The sequence below is a fragment of the Lycorma delicatula genome, chromosome 8, assembly GCF_047948215.1.
Source record: "Lycorma delicatula isolate Av1 chromosome 8, ASM4794821v1, whole genome shotgun sequence".
Lineage (NCBI taxonomy): Eukaryota > Metazoa > Arthropoda > Insecta > Hemiptera > Fulgoridae > Lycorma > Lycorma delicatula.
In genome coordinates this window covers 107072506-107091289 of record NC_134462.1, presented here as the reverse complement: position 1 = coordinate 107091289, position 18784 = coordinate 107072506, and the positions used below count along the sequence as shown (strand labels likewise).

Sequence of the window (18784 nt, the reverse complement as noted above, 5' to 3'; positions counted from 1 at the left end):
GTACCCTGAAGCTGCCTTGGCATTGTTGTGAAGTTTCTCATGATTGAGGGTGTCAGACCCTCTGAAATTTCGATTAGACTGCATGCACAGTTTGTGAATATAATGTTGTCATGTATTTGAGCCTATGACTGGGCCAATTAACTTAAAAGAGGATGTGATGCTGTAGAAAATGAGAGTTGTGTTAAGGACAAGTGTGATGGATGACAAGATGATCAATACCTAATGAAATTGCTTTGAAAGTAGGTATCAGTCATGGAAGTGTCCGTTCTATTATCGAAGCACTTTGGGTTTCACAGTCTGTGCAAGGTGGGTTCCAAAACTTTGACCTGAAATCAGTAACAGGCCTGACAGGAAATTGGAAAAAAGCTCTTGAATCAATTTTGACAAGAGGGAAATAATTTTTTGCATTGAATAGTCACATGAGATCATTTGTGTATTTATAACTACACTGCTAAGTTGAAATAAAAGCAACAAAAGTTGAAATAGTAGCAACCAAAGGCATCATCAACTGATGAGAGATGTGATTCTTCTTCACGACAATTCCAGGCCTCACAAAGTTATTAGTATGTGGAGATAACTGGACAAATTTTATTGGGAAAGTTTAGAACATCCTCCATGCAGTCCAAATTTATCTCCTTGCAATTTTGTTTTTTTGGTCCATTGAAGTCGGCACTGGAAGGAAATTGATTCCAATGACAATGAAGTAGAACAGTTGGTGTGCAATTTGTTCATGACTCACCCTTAAACTTTTTATGAAGAAGGGATCCACAAACTCCCAAATGTTAGGGAAAAATGTGTAGAATTTCAGGGAGAATATGTAAAAAAACAATTATGTTCTGTATTTTTATTCTGTACTAATAAATGTTAAAAACAAAAGTGCGGTTTATATTTAACTGTTCTAATACATTATTTATAATTAACGAACAAGATTCAGCATTATTAAATACCCATGAACTGAAAAATTAATACTTGAAGTGATTTTTCAGTGAAGTGTTTGTTAATCCTAACTAAATATTGTATTCACATGCAATAGTTTTAGATGACAATTTGTATTAACCAAGATTCCAGTATGTGGTTTCTTAAGGCTGAATGATTATATTAAGCATAATATATTTTTTTTGTTTTGCATTTGCTGTTAGCATTTTTCTGACTTATAAGATTTTTAGTAATAGTTTGCTTTTTTACAAGGATGTTTTATTGCGAACATTTTTCTGGCATCCATTATTTTCTATATGAATAAGAATCTTTTATTTATCTAAGAATGATTAAATTTTTATCATATCAATTTTTAAGATGTTTATCTATAATTAAGTATAGCCCCAGCCCCAAATGCGTACAGCAAGGATGTAAAGTTTAATAATTTGTTTTGGTGATTATGGTAATGAGTAAATTGACATAAATGTTTAATTATTGATGCTTTTATCCTGTGGGTTTTTTTTTCAGATAAATTTAGAGTTATTTCATTGTATGAAGAATTTGCTAACAAAAGTAACTGAAATTAATAAACTGAAGAAGGTTGATCATGTATACAGTATTTTAGTAAATATTGCTGTTATACTTTTTGAAACTTTTAAGCACTGTCAAATAAGGTATTTATTTATTTTTTTATTTATTAGTTTTACTTGAGTTGTGATCAAAAAGTTTTCAAATTTATTATTTTTTTGTCAGACTTGTAACTTATGAAAGTTGTCTCTTGCATGATGGTACTGTTCTTACAATTATGTTTTAACTTCAGGAGTCAAGCTGAAACGTGTATTTTGTATAATTCTGTTTTAGTTTCATCTGTAGTTGCAACTCATTGTTTGAATGAGAATTCATAATTTTTGGTAATAAAGGATAACTATGTATTAGTAAGGTTTGAAGAGAAAGTGTAATCAATTTTTTTGTAGAAAAATTATGATTTTTTTTTAATGATTGCCATTAAGCTTGAAGCTTGCGTGTGGGAATGTGGAACAAAAATTTTGTAGCATTTGAAAAATGCCGTACCTGATCAGAGGGTTTGAGGTTGAACCCTTACGAATGAAATGCTGAGATTGTACTACTTTGTCACAGAGCTTGGTGGAGTTTAATTATATGCATTTATGCTTGATTCCGGTGAAGAAATGGTGCGATTCTTTGGAATTACAGTTCAGAGCCATGTTTAAGGTCTTTTTTGTTCTCTATTTTTTTCTTAGAGGTTTTGATTTACTTTCAGACGGTATTATTTATTTAGGGTCATTTCATGTGAAATCATCCCACATGTCACGTAACCCACCACCTCAGATTTTGATAAAATTTAGTATATTTACTGTTATTAATAACTTAAGATGTAACAGAATAACTTCACAGCGGTTTGATAAAAATAATAGAAAGAAGATTATTAGATACAGATAGGGAGAGAGAACAAAATTGGTAATTGACTATGTTTTAGATAAGCTGATAGATATACGGGTGGTGACTGAAGAAATTGTGGTTGGAGGAGACTATAGAGTGTAATGGGTAAACTTAATTTACAAATATTCCCAGCGTGAAGGTTATGAGGGAAAGAAAAATTAAAGTGTGAAAATTGAAAGGAAACAAGATCAGGGAAGAATTTAAAGGAGGGATAAAGGAATGCTTACCTAAAGGAGAAATAAAAGAGGTGGTGGGAGAGTGGAAATGCTTCAAGACCTTTGGTGGGTGTAGCAGACCAGGTATGTGGTAGAAGCAGCGGGAAAGGAACAAAATTATGGAATGATAATGTAAGGACAGCAGTTAAAAGAAGAAAATAGCACGGAAGAAACAAAGCATGGAGACAAAGCTATAAGAATGAAGACAGATAAAAATATAAGGGACAAAACCATAAGAATGAAGGCTGATAAATATAAGGAAGCTAAAAGGGAAAGTAAGAAAGTTGTAAACAAAGAGAGGAACAAATGTTGGAAAGAGTTCACAGAAGTGCTGGAAAGGTATTCATAAGGGAATAAGAAAATGTTTTCTGGTGTAATTAATAGGAAAAGAAAACTGAGAGAAAATACAAGGTTTAATTAGAATAATCTAGGACACGGGATAGTAAAGGAGAAAGAAATACTTGTAGATGGAAAGAATATTTTAGTGAACCCCTTAACCAGATTGGCCCAAAAGGACAGGACAGTGGTGAGGGAAGCGGGGACAGAAGAAGCGTGTTACATAATGATGAAGGAGGTAGAGGATGCGTTAAGAAAAATGAAAGGAGGCAAAATCCAGGAATTGATGAGGTAAGCAGAGATGATGAAGCTCACACTTAAAAAAGAGGACGAGTTCTGCAGTAATTACAGTGGTATTACACTACTTCCACATATGGCAAAGTTGTTTAAGAGAGTATTGGGAAGCCACATCAGAAGGGAGATTGAGGAAGAGTTGGAAAAGGCTGAAATTTGAGTTTTTTAATTTCTAATGTATGTATGTTTTTTAATAGTTTTTTTCATCTTGATAATAAACATTGATCTTATACAACTGAAGAGCAATCAAATTTTCAAATATGACTTTGTTATCTTTAACCATTAAAGAAATTTTTTGTTTGATTATAGAGAACTCTATCAAAGACAGTTAGTTGTTAAAAGTTGTTAGGAGGTGAAATATGAATTATAAATGCAGAATTTCTAACTAATAGTAAAGTATAACTTTATTATGAGAATCTACAATTGAAACAGCTGTACATTTTTCTCCATCGGTATTAAAAATAAAAAAAATAAAAATGCTTAACTGAATAAAATTAAAGATTAGTAATCAAATCATTAAAAAAATAACATGATCTCAAGGATTATCTCTCTGTCTAATGGAAAACAAGTATTAAATTAAATGATATTATGTGTAGTTAATTTACTTTTTGACAAAATATCCTTCACCTATTTTTTTTTTTATAAAAGCTTTATATCTTGTTCGCAAAAATGTGCATTACCGAGAACTTATTATTTATAGATAAAAGGTTATAGTTTTCAAAAAGATATGGCAGGTACACGATATGCACATTATTGATAGTTGTATGATTACATGATTACTCGAGATGTAATCATCAATAAATCTATCAGTAAACTTAAATAAAACTAATAAATTCTACTGTCAATAATAACTGTCCATAAATTTTAATTTTAATGGTATTGTATCTCCCTTGTGGATCATTAGCCATTTCCTGTTAATTACTTGTTCTGAGCTGTGAGACAAGATTATATACTATTCACCCACTGATATTCCAAATTCGAAATCTGGCATTCACACAGCTCAGTTCATATCTGATGGACAGATGAGTAAACTTTATTGAAATTACAATTTACGCAAGTTTATGATTAATTTTGATCGGGCATGTTTTACTACTTTGTAAAATGAATTGCTTAGAACACCACATTAAGATTAAGTGTGGTTCTTTTTATAGTAATGCAAAAAAAAAAATTTAATGAATTTTAAACTGTATTCCTTTTGAATTTTGATGATAGTAATTTATGATAATCATACAGAATTTTTTTTCCAATATTTTGGATGAATTATGTCCTTAAAAATTTCAATGTGAGATAAATATTTTTGTATTGATGAGACAATTTTGTCTGATATCTTACTGGGAACACAGTAAGAAACATCAGCCAATTATCGTTTTCTAGATTTTTATATTTATATATATTTTTTTTTCCTTTTTTTTGAAAATTCAAATTCATTAAAATACTGACCACTGTGTTAATAAAATTTAATATTATATGAAATATTGTAATTGATTTTCGTGGTATCCATATCTTCAGTTGGTATTAAATTCTGAAAGTGCATTAAAACATTCATTTAATATGTCACTTTTTCAAAATTGTTTTCTGTTTTGAAATTTTGAATTTTATTATGAACATATATGTAAAACTTTCTGACTAGTATTCGAATGATGAAATATTAGTGCCCTAATATGTATATTTTGTATTAGCATAGTGTTTATCAATTAAAATACATATTTCTGTAATTCTTGCAGTCAGTCTATTTATGGAAATTTATTTATCGCTATGAGCAGTTTATTGATGTCAGTATTTCGAGTGGCTCATGAAGTACAAGTAAATTATTTATCATTTTTAAATGAATCGATTACATTTAATTGTACATTGCAGAATGAGTTGGATATTCTGGTTGAAGGTAAGTACTTATTTTGCTATTTATCATACATATTTCATCTGTTCCCATTCATATACATTTCTGCTTATTACTCTTCAAAAACCATTTCTGTAATGATTCATTCTAATTCTGTCTTGTTTTTCCAGGTTTACTTCACAGAAATTTTTTTTTCTGTTTATTTATTTTGTTAGGATTACATAGCATTCAACAATTCAGCATGTGCTGATTGAAATTATAATATCTCATATACAATTTAAGATCAATGCACAGTTGTAAATAAATTTAATGTTAAATTTTAATATTTGATAATATTACTTTATGTAATCATTAGTCAAATTTATGGTTTCATACAGAAAATAAAACAAATCATAACAGTTGAAATTATCCAAAGATCAGTTAGTTAAATATAAAATAAAAATATACTAGCAGTAAGAAAAAAAGAATATCAACAAATTTAATTTACATATAGCATAAAATTAATCACTATCTATTGGCTCCTGTGGTTGGTATTCAAATTAAAAATTAAGATCCATTGATCTATTTGTCAACAGTTTTTGATCAGTTTGTACTTTTAAATGATAAAATTCTGTTACAAAAATACGATTAAACACAAACATGAAGCAAAGATATACCACAATAATTAATAATTAGCCAGGTATCTTAAAAAAAATAAAAATAAGAGTATCATCTCAGCAAAAAAATTCAAGGAAATTTTGAAAAAAATCATCAGAATTGTAATTTTCTTTTCAGTTGGCTACTTAAGATCAGATTTAAATTTAGTACTTTCCTTAAAATTATTGGAAACCTACTGATATCCAACTAAATGGAAATTTCTTTGAAAGCAGCAGATCTATGCAAAGGATATTGTAGTATTCCTTACGTATTGATGATTATGTATTGGTTGACATATATTTTATAAAAATTTCATTTTTTTTTTTATTAAACAAAAATCAATTTATTAATATACAGAGAAGATAAAGCAAATAAATTATTTTTTATTAACAGTTCTTGGCAAGTAGCTGAGGAGTTTGATTACTTAATAAAATGCCAAAAGATATTCTGATCATTTTCATTTGCATTTAAAAATTTTCTCTTTACTTAGGTATATCCTAATAAAATAACCTCCATAAGACAGAAAAAATAGAAGTAGATAAAATGAATTCCTACATTTATGTCAATGTATTATAATACTTATCAAAGTGAGCTTTTTTTAGTATCTGTACTTGCATTTTCCTTCTTTCTTGTTCCTTCTGTACTTTTATTTCCACAGCATATGTGAGGTTTGAACAATAATAAGTTTAATAGAAATCGTCTTTGCTGTTTACCGTAAAGAGCAAAGATTATTCATCCACACTAGACCTCTTACACTGGTAAAAACTAGAAATTCTCAAAAACGTTGAGTACTTCCTTTCTAATTCCAATTCCTTTTCTGATTTGTCATTAGCAAATGCTGTTCCCAGGTAAAGGAATCTGGGTAGATTCCTTTATCTTTTTTAATTACCATTAACTGCATAACTCTCTTCACACCATAACATGATTGAAACATTATTTTACTCTTTTTTTGTTGATTTTCAACCTCGTCTTAATCAATACATTACTATTATTGAAGTTCCTTTTGAACCTCATTTTCCTTTTCTTTCTAAAATTCAGTATCATATGCAAACAACATCCCTGTTGCTGTTTTACTCTGAACGAACATTTTCTCTTTTTTACTTATTTATATATTCTATTTGCTACTAATATGAATGATATTGGAAACTATACACTTCCCTGCTGTAAACATAGCTTGATCAGGAACCATTATGTTTTTCTTAGAGGTTCTTTTACACGGCTCATCTGTACCAGTTAAAAGGTACAATTACAATTACAGTTCTGATACCAGTTAAAGTTACAATTACATTTCATTCTATTTGCATGATTAAGTTTTTTTTTGTGATTTGTGCAGTCACAAAAGTTTCAAAAGATTAAGTTTTTTTGTGATCAGCCCAATTAACTCTTTCTCAGAACTGGTAGGCCTCAAAAATAAACTTATGTTTCTACAAGTGCAGTTTGTAAAGACATTATTAAATAATTATATTTAATGTTTGAGAAAAAAATTTATCATCTGTGATCTTTATGGAAAAAGAAGTATATATTTTTGTTCTTGGTTAAGGTGGTATTATTTACTTACATCAGTTGTAAATTAAAGTAGTAATTAAGGAAACTAACCTTTAATTTTTTTGTATACTTTGTATAATTTATTAATTTATTTATTAACAAAAGTACTTCATTGTTTTTTTATTGTTGTATATAAGTTATAATTTCATTCTCGTTTTTTCTGTTAATCTTTGTTTTGTGTAATGGTGTATTGATTTTTTCTTTTTAAATATATGTCATGTTTGAATAATTATTTTGACAAATTGATTGAAAACAATGGCAAGAAACTGAATCAGGTTGAACCTAATAAAATACAAAAGCACAATTATTATTTTTTTTTATTCTGTTCGTACTTTAGCATGTTGTGATATTAATCTAAGTTGAATGGAAAACCCATTATTTTTGAATGGAACCAATAATCTTTACTGAATATCCTAAATATGATTTAAACAAATTTTGTTATTATTATTACTTGAAATATTAAATAATTTTTTAAAAAATTGCTGTTTTCAGTTAAATGTGTTTTTCATTATTGGATGTTATTTGTATGTTTGTGGGACTTCATTAGAGCCTCAATATGAACAGCAACATTTAGTTTTCATTATAAAAAAAGATTGAAGAAAGTACAAAATTTGCCTTATGTATTGTGTAGAATATCTCAGGAAGATTCCATATCATCTGAAACAATTTGACCCCAAAATTATAATTCATCTCACGTTTTTAATTGCAAACCTATGTAACCTTATGGAAATATAAGGTAAATAATTTTTAAATTTTATGATTATTTTTATTGATTTTAAAAGCAATGAATTTACTGAAGGTCTAAAAAAACTATGTTTATGTGAGGAAAGCCTGACTTGTTATTGCACATTACTAGGCAGAGAAGGAAGGCTTGGCTGTAAATCATTTTGTGTGTAAATACTTAAAGAAAATATTCAGTGAGTGATAACAATATTAATATTGTTCAATGAGTGATAACAATAAGAAACAATGAAATATCATAGTATAGTGAAAGAGTGTTTCAGTGGATGATCAGTATTTTTACTTTTAAAACTCAATAAAATTATTGTTTTGGCTTGTATTCCAATAATTTCAAACATATTCAATGTGGTTTAGTAATTAAATTTAATAATTAAATATCATATAATGAATTTATACCTATCGCTGTTTAATTTTGGCAATTTATGGTAACTTGTTTATTAGATGAGGCTTCAGCTGTTGACATTCATTTCATACTTCTCATTCTCTATTTCCAGAATGCTGTTCTCTTGAGACAATTTTCTTACTATTTAATGGTTCTCTGGAATCGTCTATTACTAAGGAATGCAATTTACACTCTTATCCAGAATCTGAGAACATTGTTGCGGAGATTTTTTTGTATCAGTACAAAATGAAATTGACCATTGAGCATATGTTTGAAAATATATTTTTTTTAAATGTTGCTGTAGATTTTTAAATTTGTATTTGTACTTATTTGCAGTTATGGAAATTATGGCTCGAAGTGGAGAGTTATTGATCAGTCTTGATATTAAAACTTTAACTGTACTGTGGAAAGGTTATGTATTGCTCATGAAGAATTACATTAAAGACCTTAAAATGTGGCTTGATGTATCTCAACCTATTTCTTTTCTTGTAAAGGATACAAGAATAAGACTACATAACATCTCATCAGTTGTTGCTGCTGGTAATGTGCGTGTTGACATTTTTTATTTAATACTTTGTAGGTTATAATTATTTAATGATGTTACATTCTTATCGATTTAATCATTTTAGGAAGAAATTATACAGTCTAAAATTTTATTATTTAATGCCCGCAGTGACAATAATAATTCTTTACAAATGGCAGCTCATTTTTATTTGTTGAATAAGCTTAACATTTGATAAAATGAGAATTTATTGAAAATATTTTGATTGAGTTAAATTCAACTTTCTGAATGTGTGATTTTTATGCCAAATAAGATATGACCAAAATAGCATTAAAAATATACTAAGGCAGTAATTTACTACTTATGTATTTGTGCTCTGATCTTTTATTTATGCACAGAGTAAAATTCGTGATCAAATTTTTAGATATTTACAACAAAAAATATCCACCATAAGGGTGCATAATGTTAATCATTTAAATGATATTGAAATGTGCAATCAGGTAAATCTTTCAAAACCGATTAAAGTAATTTGGAAAAGTAGTTTTGTAAAGATTGTTTCATTGTGAAATGTGTATCTACTTGAGGCTTATTGTGTTTTTAGTCGAAATTGTGACTTTTTAAGTCTTGAGTAATTTATCATTGTGATTTTCCAAATAATTGGCAATGTTACTCTCATCATTAGTTGTTAATAAAACAAATAATTAAGTGTACACACTACTCTAGAAGAAACAAAATTCTCTTTACCTTTCAATGTCAACAAAGAAAATTGATCCTGTTTTACAGCTTGGTAAAATTTTAGTTTATTATAAACATTATTATTACAATTAGATGACAATTCTCGGCAGGGATCTAACCTTTGACAATTCTTAAAATGAAAAAAAGAAGTTTTTTTCATTTTATCATTTCATCTTTCTACTTAACATATGTCTAAAGCATGTCTGAGGTTGTTTAATGGATGTAAAATCAATTATTAAGATGTATGCTGTATAATTTATTAATAAACAGTAAGAAAAATGATTGTTCTTTGGTACTGGAACTCTATTATATTAACTATCACAACTGTTATATTAACTGAAATCAATATCTGAAAATCTTTTTGTTACATAAGTGTTATTTTTAAGAATTTATTACATTTTTAGAGTTAAAGGAGTAGAAATTATGACAGGGTTTAATAGATCTGTTTAAAAATGTTTCTAGTTTTTTAAGGTGTACTGGAAATATGTTTGAAAAATTTTGCTGCAAGTTGTATAGGTGTGGTTACAGCATTTAACACAAATATATCCATCTATCATATAAAATATATCTATTTATATATCTATTTAAATATATATCTATATTATATCTATTTATATATGTAAATACAAATTGATAAAGTTTTTAAAAAAAATTAAACAGATTTATAAAACCGATGAATCTAGGTATTTTTTTAAAATCGTAGTCTCAGTGGTGGTAATACAATAATTGAGGATAATAATTATACCCAATATATCCTGTTAAAAAAATTTGTTTTTATTTCTCATTTATTATTATTTTGTATAAACCAACTCTACTTTGTGTTGTTTATTTTTTATCAATTAAAAATAAAAATGAAAGCTTTTTTTTGCTTTTTTTAACTGATTTACTTTATTGTAGAATGAACCAGATGAGTCAAGATTTAAACAATTTTTGAAGGATTTGAAAGTGGGAAGTTTTATTCTGAAAATCATTATTAAGATTTGTGAATTGTATCTTGATAATCTGGTAAATAGCCATAAAGAATTGTTGAGTTTGCTTGTGACTCTAAAAGGGTATGTATATTGTTTTGTTGTGCCCATTAAAAAAAAAAAAGAATAAATGTTAGGTTAGTTAAATTGAATTATTAAAGTATTTTTGAAATGCTGTTATCAGTTTCTCATTAATATTGAATAGACAACTGAAATTATTAATCGTCAGTGACATATTTTTTCATCATTGAATACATTATCTTTGTGAAAATGGTTTTTATTTGTGGCAACTTCAATTACTGATACTGAATTAAATTAAATTTGGGCTGTAAGAAGCATGGTTCAAAAGTAAAAGTGATCAATAACAAAATGAGAACGGTTGAAAAAGTGAAAAATTTATTATTGGTTTCAAATACTTAGATATTTACTGTATTTTCTACATAATCACCATTTCATTCCAAACCTTTTGATACTGTAAAAGAAGCTTCTTCAAACCCACTGCATAAAATCACACCGCCTGGGATTGTAGCTACTTTTGCACCAAAATTTTAGACTCTTCACTTTTCCTTGAATTGTTGAGACACCAGCCAGTTTTTGAGTCCAGGAAGAGATGGTTACTTGAAAATGAGGACTTGAAGGGGGGACAAAAATCTACCATCCAAATTTTTAAATTGTTTTTTTGTGGATGCAGGCATTTGTGGATGCGCATTATCGTGAAGAAAAACAATCTCTGATCTCACCATTCCTGTCATTGGTTGGTTTTGAATGGTATGATGGAATCTAGAAAGTGTTTCATAATAAACTTGATTTGATGGATGTTCCTAGTTCCATGAAATCAATAAAAAAAACACACCCTTTTGGTAGAGTACAGTTGCCATGATCTTCCTCTGAGACCGGGCTTGTTTGAAAATTTTTAGTTTGGGTCAACCGGAATGATGCCATTGTATGGATTATTGTTTTGTCTCGGAATTGACATACGAAACTACGTTTCGTTACCAGTGACGATTTAAGAAAACATTTGTCTCTTTCATGGTTTATGTGGTCGAGAAAAGTATGTGCAGATTTCATTCTTTGATCTTCAGAAGCACTTGTCAACATTTTAAGCAGCCATCTTGCACACAGTTTACAATAGCCTAGTGTCAGTCGTGATTCTCAACAATGTTGTCTTTGAAATCTCTGGAAATTCTAGAGGAAGATTGCTAATCATAAAGCAATAATTTTTTCTCACTCTTGCGTTTACATGATCATCAGGGAGATCATCAGTCTGGATACTAGAACTGTCACTTCTCTGTTCATCGTATGAACATTTGAATGGCCTTCCTAAAACTCACAACACAATTTGCCTCGGTTTTCCTTCACTGTAGGCCCATATGTTTCATATAATTGATCAACAGCATTAAGTCCTCTTGTGTTTGGAAATCTGATCGTCAATTAAACTTTACAACTGACAGGATTTGTTTTGTGGTGGCACTCATATTAATACCTTGTCTCTGATGACAGTGTGGTTTACATGCCTAACAGATTTCCTAAAAATAATGTGCATGTGTGAAACAATCAGTGTTGCCAATCACCCTATTGCAACTCATTTGCCCTTACTTTTGAACCACTCTTTGTATATTCTACCATTGCAGAATGTGTTACAAGATTTTGGATAAAAACTGATTGTACTGTGTTGTTGACAGTTGGAGATATTATATTTACAGTTTTTGATGATTTTTATGTTTGGCCACGAGTAGTGAGTAAAGTCTGATCTGTGGTGGTGTTCTCCAAATGGAGAGTGTTCTTCCTCGAGGTAATAAATATTGATGATGCAAACAACTTTTATTTTTAAGAAATAGAAGAATCTTTAGTAAACTGTTGAATAAAAAGAAAGTAATCTGGGAGAGAAATTCGCTGGTTGCTTAGATTTGTTTAACGATTTCTAAATATTTCCTGTATCATTTTTAAGTAAATATAAAACTATTAATCTTATAATTAAATAATGCTACTGACTACGTGAGGGTAGTTCAGCTATTTAGATTTCAAAATTTTATATTTGTTTGTGTGTTTTAGTAACTTTTGAATTAGATTTAACTCTAGCTGCTGGGTCTACAGCCTTGTTTGGAACCAGGTTTTTTGAAATTTTATTCTGGTTTTAAAGAAAAACTTGTTATTCATAATAAATTTCAGTTTTTTAAAATTATTTCTTATCGTTTTAAAACATTTCGTACTAAATTATTTTAAAAAAATAGTAATTTATGCTGTCCCTTACGTGTCAAAATCGTTTTTGTATGATAACAGCAAAACAGAAATGCACACATCTGGCAACATTATATTCACAAAACACATATTGAGATTATTTTCTTTTCTTTTCTTTCTCTTTTTGTTGTGGACATAGAACTACCCGGTTGGATTTTGATTTTTTGCTGTGTGGGAACTAAGCTGGGAAAGTGTCATTGAGTCGCGTAAAGCTGAGTGTCGACAGAAGTTATTGGCCTTTCTAATGTTTTTCTTATGAAGATTGATATAATTGAAAAAGGTTAATGAATTATTGCAAGTTAGAATTTAACTAATGGAGTATTTCTATTAGTTATGGTTTTGTATAAAGAATGCGAATTGAGAAGTGCAGTATCTAAAAAAAATGAAATTTTATTCAGTTAGAGATTCAGTTCCACTACACTTTTCTTTTAAATTGCAATCACTTTACTCAGTTTTTCATTAGATATATCAAATTAATTACCACTATTAATTTTGAATCAGAATCAAAAATATTCAATGTTGTTTTCTGTTAACTATACTATGCAAATTGTTAGACGACACCATTTCATGTTTACAAGAAAAAATATGGTACAGGCTGGGGGAAAAGCAGCTGATGACCTACTTGATTTTGTAGTTGCATTGGAATAATAGAATACAGTTGGCATTGTAACATGTTGGGAATTCAAATATGTGCCATGCCTAACAAGAATACTTGTGTTTGGCAGTGTTCTGAAAATTTTATCCATGTAAGCTTATGTGTGGAATATCAGAGTATAATCTATATACGAGTATAATCGAGTTTGGTAGTTGAAGTTTAATCCAGTTAATAAATTTTACTGGAGTGTTCATTAAAGTTTAAAGAGGAGTTTTATAAATTGAATAAAAATTAGTTCTTATAGTTTCTATACTGGAAAATGAATTGAGTTAAGATTGTGTCTTTTATTGTTGATCTATACTCACAGTTTTACTCCATATTTGTTTTTCAGTTCATTTCCCAGTTAAAATAATAATTTATATAAAACTGATACATAGCCCATATTCTCTAATAGGAAAAGATGTTCTTAAACATTTGGTTTTGAAGTTTTGCCTGGAGAAGTTATTATGTTTATTTGTATTAATTTTACTATATTATTCATTAAGTTTAATTATTAATTAGTTGCAAGTTCATTATAAAGTGTAGAGATGTGTAAAAATATCAGTTTCTAAAAGGACCATTGTAATAATTATTATTATTACTTTACAGATTTTCATCATGCTTTCTTCATAATTACAAGTTACCTGCTGAAATTCTGGATTACATCGACAGAAATATTTCCATTGCAGCTGGTCCACTTTTAGCACAGCTTTGTCAGGATAATGTATTTGTTAATGTTAGCATTTTTATTTGTATATTTTTATCAGCGATTAGTATTGGTATATAGATAATAATTATATTCACTGATTTTTCTATGCTTACAAGTGATTTGAAGTCTCATTGTCAATTCATCAACAATTTTACCCAAAATGGTAATAATGACATCATCCCTTGCATCTTATATTGTGGAGCATGTTTACGAATCATGTGATGCAAAACTTATGATAGCTAAGAGTTATCACAATTACTTCATGAAGAATTGAACGAGAGATTTCAAGAAACTGATTGGAAAACTGTAAAGTGATGAATCGCTGTTTGTCTTGAACTGTATCATCAACTTTCTTAAGCGATACATCATTCACAACAGTTGGCCGACTACTTCTCTCTTCATCATGGGGATTAGTCTGTCCATCTCTAAACATCTATTGTAAAACATACATAATTATCCTCACACTTTTCCCGCTTATAAAAGAAAAAAATTCATTCTCTTGATAAGGGGGAAACATTAAATTCTTGTTTAAACTTCTTTGTTAAAACTAAATTTTACCAGTAAATCTAAAGTGCCCTACAGTTCTGGTTAACTAAATTTTACGTTAACTTTGGAGTGTACTTCATAGCTGGGATTCTCAATTGCGGCACAAATTTCAAATAGGTGTTATTAAAGGAGTAATAGCAACACTTACCTCTTTTTATCATTGCACCTAGCAATGATACTTTGTCTCTTGGTTATACTGCAACATTAAGATTACATTGTCCTTGGACAATGACAAAGATTACAAACTACTTTTGTAAATGTAGCATTGCATAAATGATTTTAAAAAAATTGTTATAAATTTAAAAAAAATTGTTATAAATTTTAAAAATGTAAATTATTTTTGTTTAAATTTCTTATCTAGAAGATTGCCTTAATATAACCATCTACCAATGGTTATATTAGCTAGTAACTTCGGTCAATGTAATGCTGAGTCAAGTGATAATACCTTAGCATTCAAATTAATTCAAGCACAGTTGTTATTGAATAAAGAGTAATTTTACTTAGAAAAAAAATCATACCTGTACAATTTGTAAATATCTAGTAATTAATATTATGAACTTTAGTCTTAATCACTTTGTGTTCATGATTTGGCATTGATGTAACAGGTATACCACACATTTTTATTTTTTTTATCATGAAATCACACCAATATTATTGCTTTAATGAGGTCAATTTTTATGGTACAATTCATTTTTCAGTTGTTTTTTTGACTATTGCTCAAAAATTTTCAATTGGATTTAAGTGCGGGGAGTTGCCTGCTACACAAGCACTTTGTTTTGTTTTTTGGAAAATTCTCCAAAACCTTTGCCAAAAAGTTTTTGCAGTGGGCAACATTTTATTTGAACACTGTTGCCTTGTGGGAATTTGTTTTCAAGTTGTGTCATAACTTTTTCCTTCAAAATCTTGATATATCCATCACTTCAACATACCATTTACTGGAAGTAATGATCAAGGGTCTTCAATTGTGAAACAACCACAAAACATTTTTTCTGGGGATGTTTAACTGATGGTTGGATATGAGCCAGTGAAATATTCATCTGATGCTTTTCTAACATATGGAATCCTTGCTCCTGAACTGAAAACTGTGACTTTTTGGAACATGTAATAGTTTGCCAGTCTTCTTTGGTTTAATTAGCATTTGCTTTGGCTCAAGAACCCTTTTTTCACATTGCTAGTGTTAAAAAAATTTTAGCTGGCCAATGGGCTTACTGTCCAGCTGCAAGAAGTCAGCATCTAACAGTTGTCACGTGTAGATCTGTTCCACTGATGATTTAAGTCCACAGCATATAATTTTAGGTCAGGTTTAATTTTTCTCATTGATAACCAATTCTGTGCTGGAGTAGTTTTTCTTTAATGGCCACATTTGCCTTTCCTTTGAGGTGAAAAGAAACCAGTTTCTTTAAATTGTGTAAAGTACCAGTTACTGCCCCTAGTTCAACACCTCACTCAGAATTATTTGTGTTGTCATACCAATATGCTTAGAAAGAGAAATAATTTTCGAATGCTTTCTTGGAGTTATATCCATTATTATATATTCAAGATCCACAGAACAAAAAATATGATTTTATAATAAAAAAAATGAACTAAATTTTAACAAAACACTATAACATGAAAATTGCTAAATAAGTAAAGAACAATAACTTCACATGACACAGTCAACTTAAAGAATGGGTGTGGTCAAGCAGTGTAGCCACAACACTGAAACAAACTGAAAATTCCATGTGTTCAGATTAATTTGCATGCTACTGCAGTATAAAACCAGTTCTTTGACTGGCTTATTAAAATACAGAATCAAAAAGCCCGTCCTTTCAGAAAAATTTCATTATTGAGAGATGTCAGATTTAATTAATTATTTAGGTAATGAAGCTTAGCATCAGCAATTTGAAGTTAAGGCACAAAAACATGTGCTAAAAATTTAATTTTTGTTACGTTCTTGTAATTAGCTTAACACAACATAAATATGTATATATTTTTTTTTTACAGTAATATTAGAATAAATTATTAGTAAGCTATTGGAGATTTAATTAACATCAATTGAAAGTAAAAATTGATAATTGTTTTTCTAGTTATGATATAAAAGTAGCATGATAGCAATTGTTAAAGGATGAACTGTTCCTCTTTTTTGGTGCTACACTCCTTGCTGGGTGAAAATACGATATAGTGACACAGCTGATCAACTACATATGTAAAAGGTTTTTGTCTTATTTGACAGTGTGGTAGGTATTAACCAACACTAAAATGTTGAGACTTGTTCAACATCAGCCACTCCTGCTGGTGCCTTTTATCAACTTTTGGACACTGTGTAGATACACAATTTATCATAATTTTTAATTAATGAGGTACAGTAGGATTATGTTTTGATTGATTAAAGTATAATAAGGACAGTGTTCTAAAATGACTTGTGTAAAGGCGGTGTCAAAAAAGAGAACAGATCATTAGTACTAAACTTGGTTTATTTTTTTATTTTGCAAGGAGTAACTTTCATATTATAGTTAAAAAACATAAAAGATGGAACTATGAAAAAATTTCTCCAGAATGCTTATTTATTCCTCCTTTTCATTTTGCGTTGCTGTACAATTTTATTGCCACTGAATTATTGTTTACCTGTTTCTTTATTGTTTTAGAACTATCTTTTGTTTTTAAAAAGACTAGTATTTTGAAAATACAATAACATTTTCCCTATTTTTTAAAATAAGTTAAGAGACTTGTGAGAGAACCTTCTTTTTATAGGATAAAATAGTAAATAATAGTATTACATTTCAGCAACCTGTTGTAATTATTTATTGAAGTACTTTTTTTGCATTAAAACAAAAATGTACAAAAAACGATTTTGTGAACTGGATTTGATGATAAATTTGGATATTGGTTGTTTGAAATACATATATAATTCCCTGTGTTGCCATAAAGAGCACCTATTAACCTACCTAAATATGTTAAAAAGTAATTTAATATAATAAGTTTTCTGAATTCCAATGATTTATCAATTATAAAATACTATATCGGTTAATTATAGTCTGTTATATGCAAAAACCTGATATTTATCATGTTTAACTCAAATTGTGATCAGTTAATCATGATAAATATTAGCTTTTACTCATTATGTTAATTCATTATCTGGTAAATATTTTGTACAAGGGTAAATCAAATATAAACGGGATTTTATTTTTAAAAATATTTATTTATTGAAAAATAAAGGGTAAATATAATTTATTGTTCTACGTAGTTTCTTGCTTTAGAAATACACTTTTTCCAGCGAGAAGGAAGGTTTTTTATCGCAGCATCGTAGAATGGTTGCATCAGGAGCCAGTTGCGCATGAATCCCTTTATGCCCTCATCTTCAAATTGTTGTCCTTCTAGAGCTTTTTTAAGCGGCCCAAACAAATGAAAATCGCAGGGCAATAGATCGGGTTGTAGGGAGGATGTTCAAATTGAGTCCAGTGTATTTCTTTTAATTTTGAGATTGTTAGAGCTGCAGTATGTGGGCATTGTCGTGGAGAAGGACAACTTCTTGAATTGGTTCATCTCGTTTTATGCGGCGATATGCAGCCCTCACCTCGTTCAACAGCTCGCAGTAGTAAGCAGCATTGATTATGAGTCGCTCATGCAAAAAATCAATGAGCAAAATAGCTAGCTGGTTGAAAAAAACGGTTGAAAGAACCTTGCCAGCCGACAATCGAGTCTTGGATTTCACTGGAGCTGCCTCCTCTTTCCATACTGGCTTGTTTCGACTCGGTAATGTAGTGGTGGACCCGTGCTTCATCACAGGTGACAGTCTGACTCAAAAACACATCCCCATTTGTAAATCTTGCTGTAAGTCTCTGACAGACCTCCTAACTTCTCAACTTCTGATCTGATGGTAAAAGGTGAGGGATCCATCTGGCACACACTTTATGGAACTATAGGTCGTTTGTGAAGATCGCTTGACAGCTCTAACTTATTCCGATTGTTCTACAACTTCAGATACTCTCACCCGTCCATCGTCTTCAAAAATGTCGTGAACTGCATGAATGTTTTTGTTTGTAATGCTGGTTCATGAACGGCGATCATGTTCCTGATTTTTCACTCATTCTTGTCCTTCCTTGAACTCTTTTTG

At 29.4% G+C, this 18784-nt stretch overlaps 1 protein-coding gene across 1 annotated transcript in view; it reads left to right on the top strand.

The window, feature by feature from the left end:
- Positions 1-18784, top strand: part of LOC142328906 (FIGNL1-interacting regulator of recombination and mitosis-like) — a 55842-nt gene that overhangs the window by 25686 nt on the left and 11372 nt on the right. The window contains exons 4-8 of the mRNA XM_075373046.1: positions 1444-1589; positions 4943-5100; positions 8696-8904; positions 10494-10648; positions 14046-14172. Coding sequence (XP_075229161.1) covers positions 1444-1589; positions 4943-5100; positions 8696-8904; positions 10494-10648; positions 14046-14172 — 795 coding nt within the window. The remainder of the gene's footprint in view (positions 1-1443; positions 1590-4942; positions 5101-8695; positions 8905-10493; positions 10649-14045; positions 14173-18784) is intronic.